This window comes from Bison bison, unplaced genomic scaffold (genome assembly GCF_000754665.1).
Source record: "Bison bison bison isolate TAMUID 2011002044 unplaced genomic scaffold, Bison_UMD1.0 scf7180017835657, whole genome shotgun sequence".
NCBI lineage: Eukaryota > Metazoa > Chordata > Mammalia > Artiodactyla > Bovidae > Bison > Bison bison.
The window spans coordinates 12,030-12,243 of NW_011473112.1; the positions used below are offsets into that span (position 1 = coordinate 12,030).

General features: G+C 56.5%; 1 protein-coding gene across 1 annotated transcript in view; it reads right to left on the bottom strand.

The window, feature by feature from the left end:
* FGFR3 (fibroblast growth factor receptor 3) overlaps positions 1-214 on the bottom strand; it is an 11,250-nt gene that overhangs the window by 6,921 nt on the left and 4,115 nt on the right. Inside the window, 1 exon segment of the mRNA XM_010832861.1 lies at positions 95-208. Coding sequence (XP_010831163.1) covers positions 95-208 — 114 coding nt within the window.

The window sequence follows — 214 nt, forward strand, 5'->3', positions numbered from 1 at the left end:
AATATGTCCTATTTCAGAAAAAAAAATTCAAGCAAACTATAATAAGAATAATCTTATCACCCTCCCCGCCCAGCCGGCCGGCGGCGGTGCCCACCTTGAGCACGGTGACGTAGGGCGTGCCGTCGGGCCCCACCTTGCTGCCGTTCACCTCCACGTGCTTGAGCCACTGGATGTGGGGCTGGGCGTCGCTGTAGACCTTGCAGTGGAACTCCAC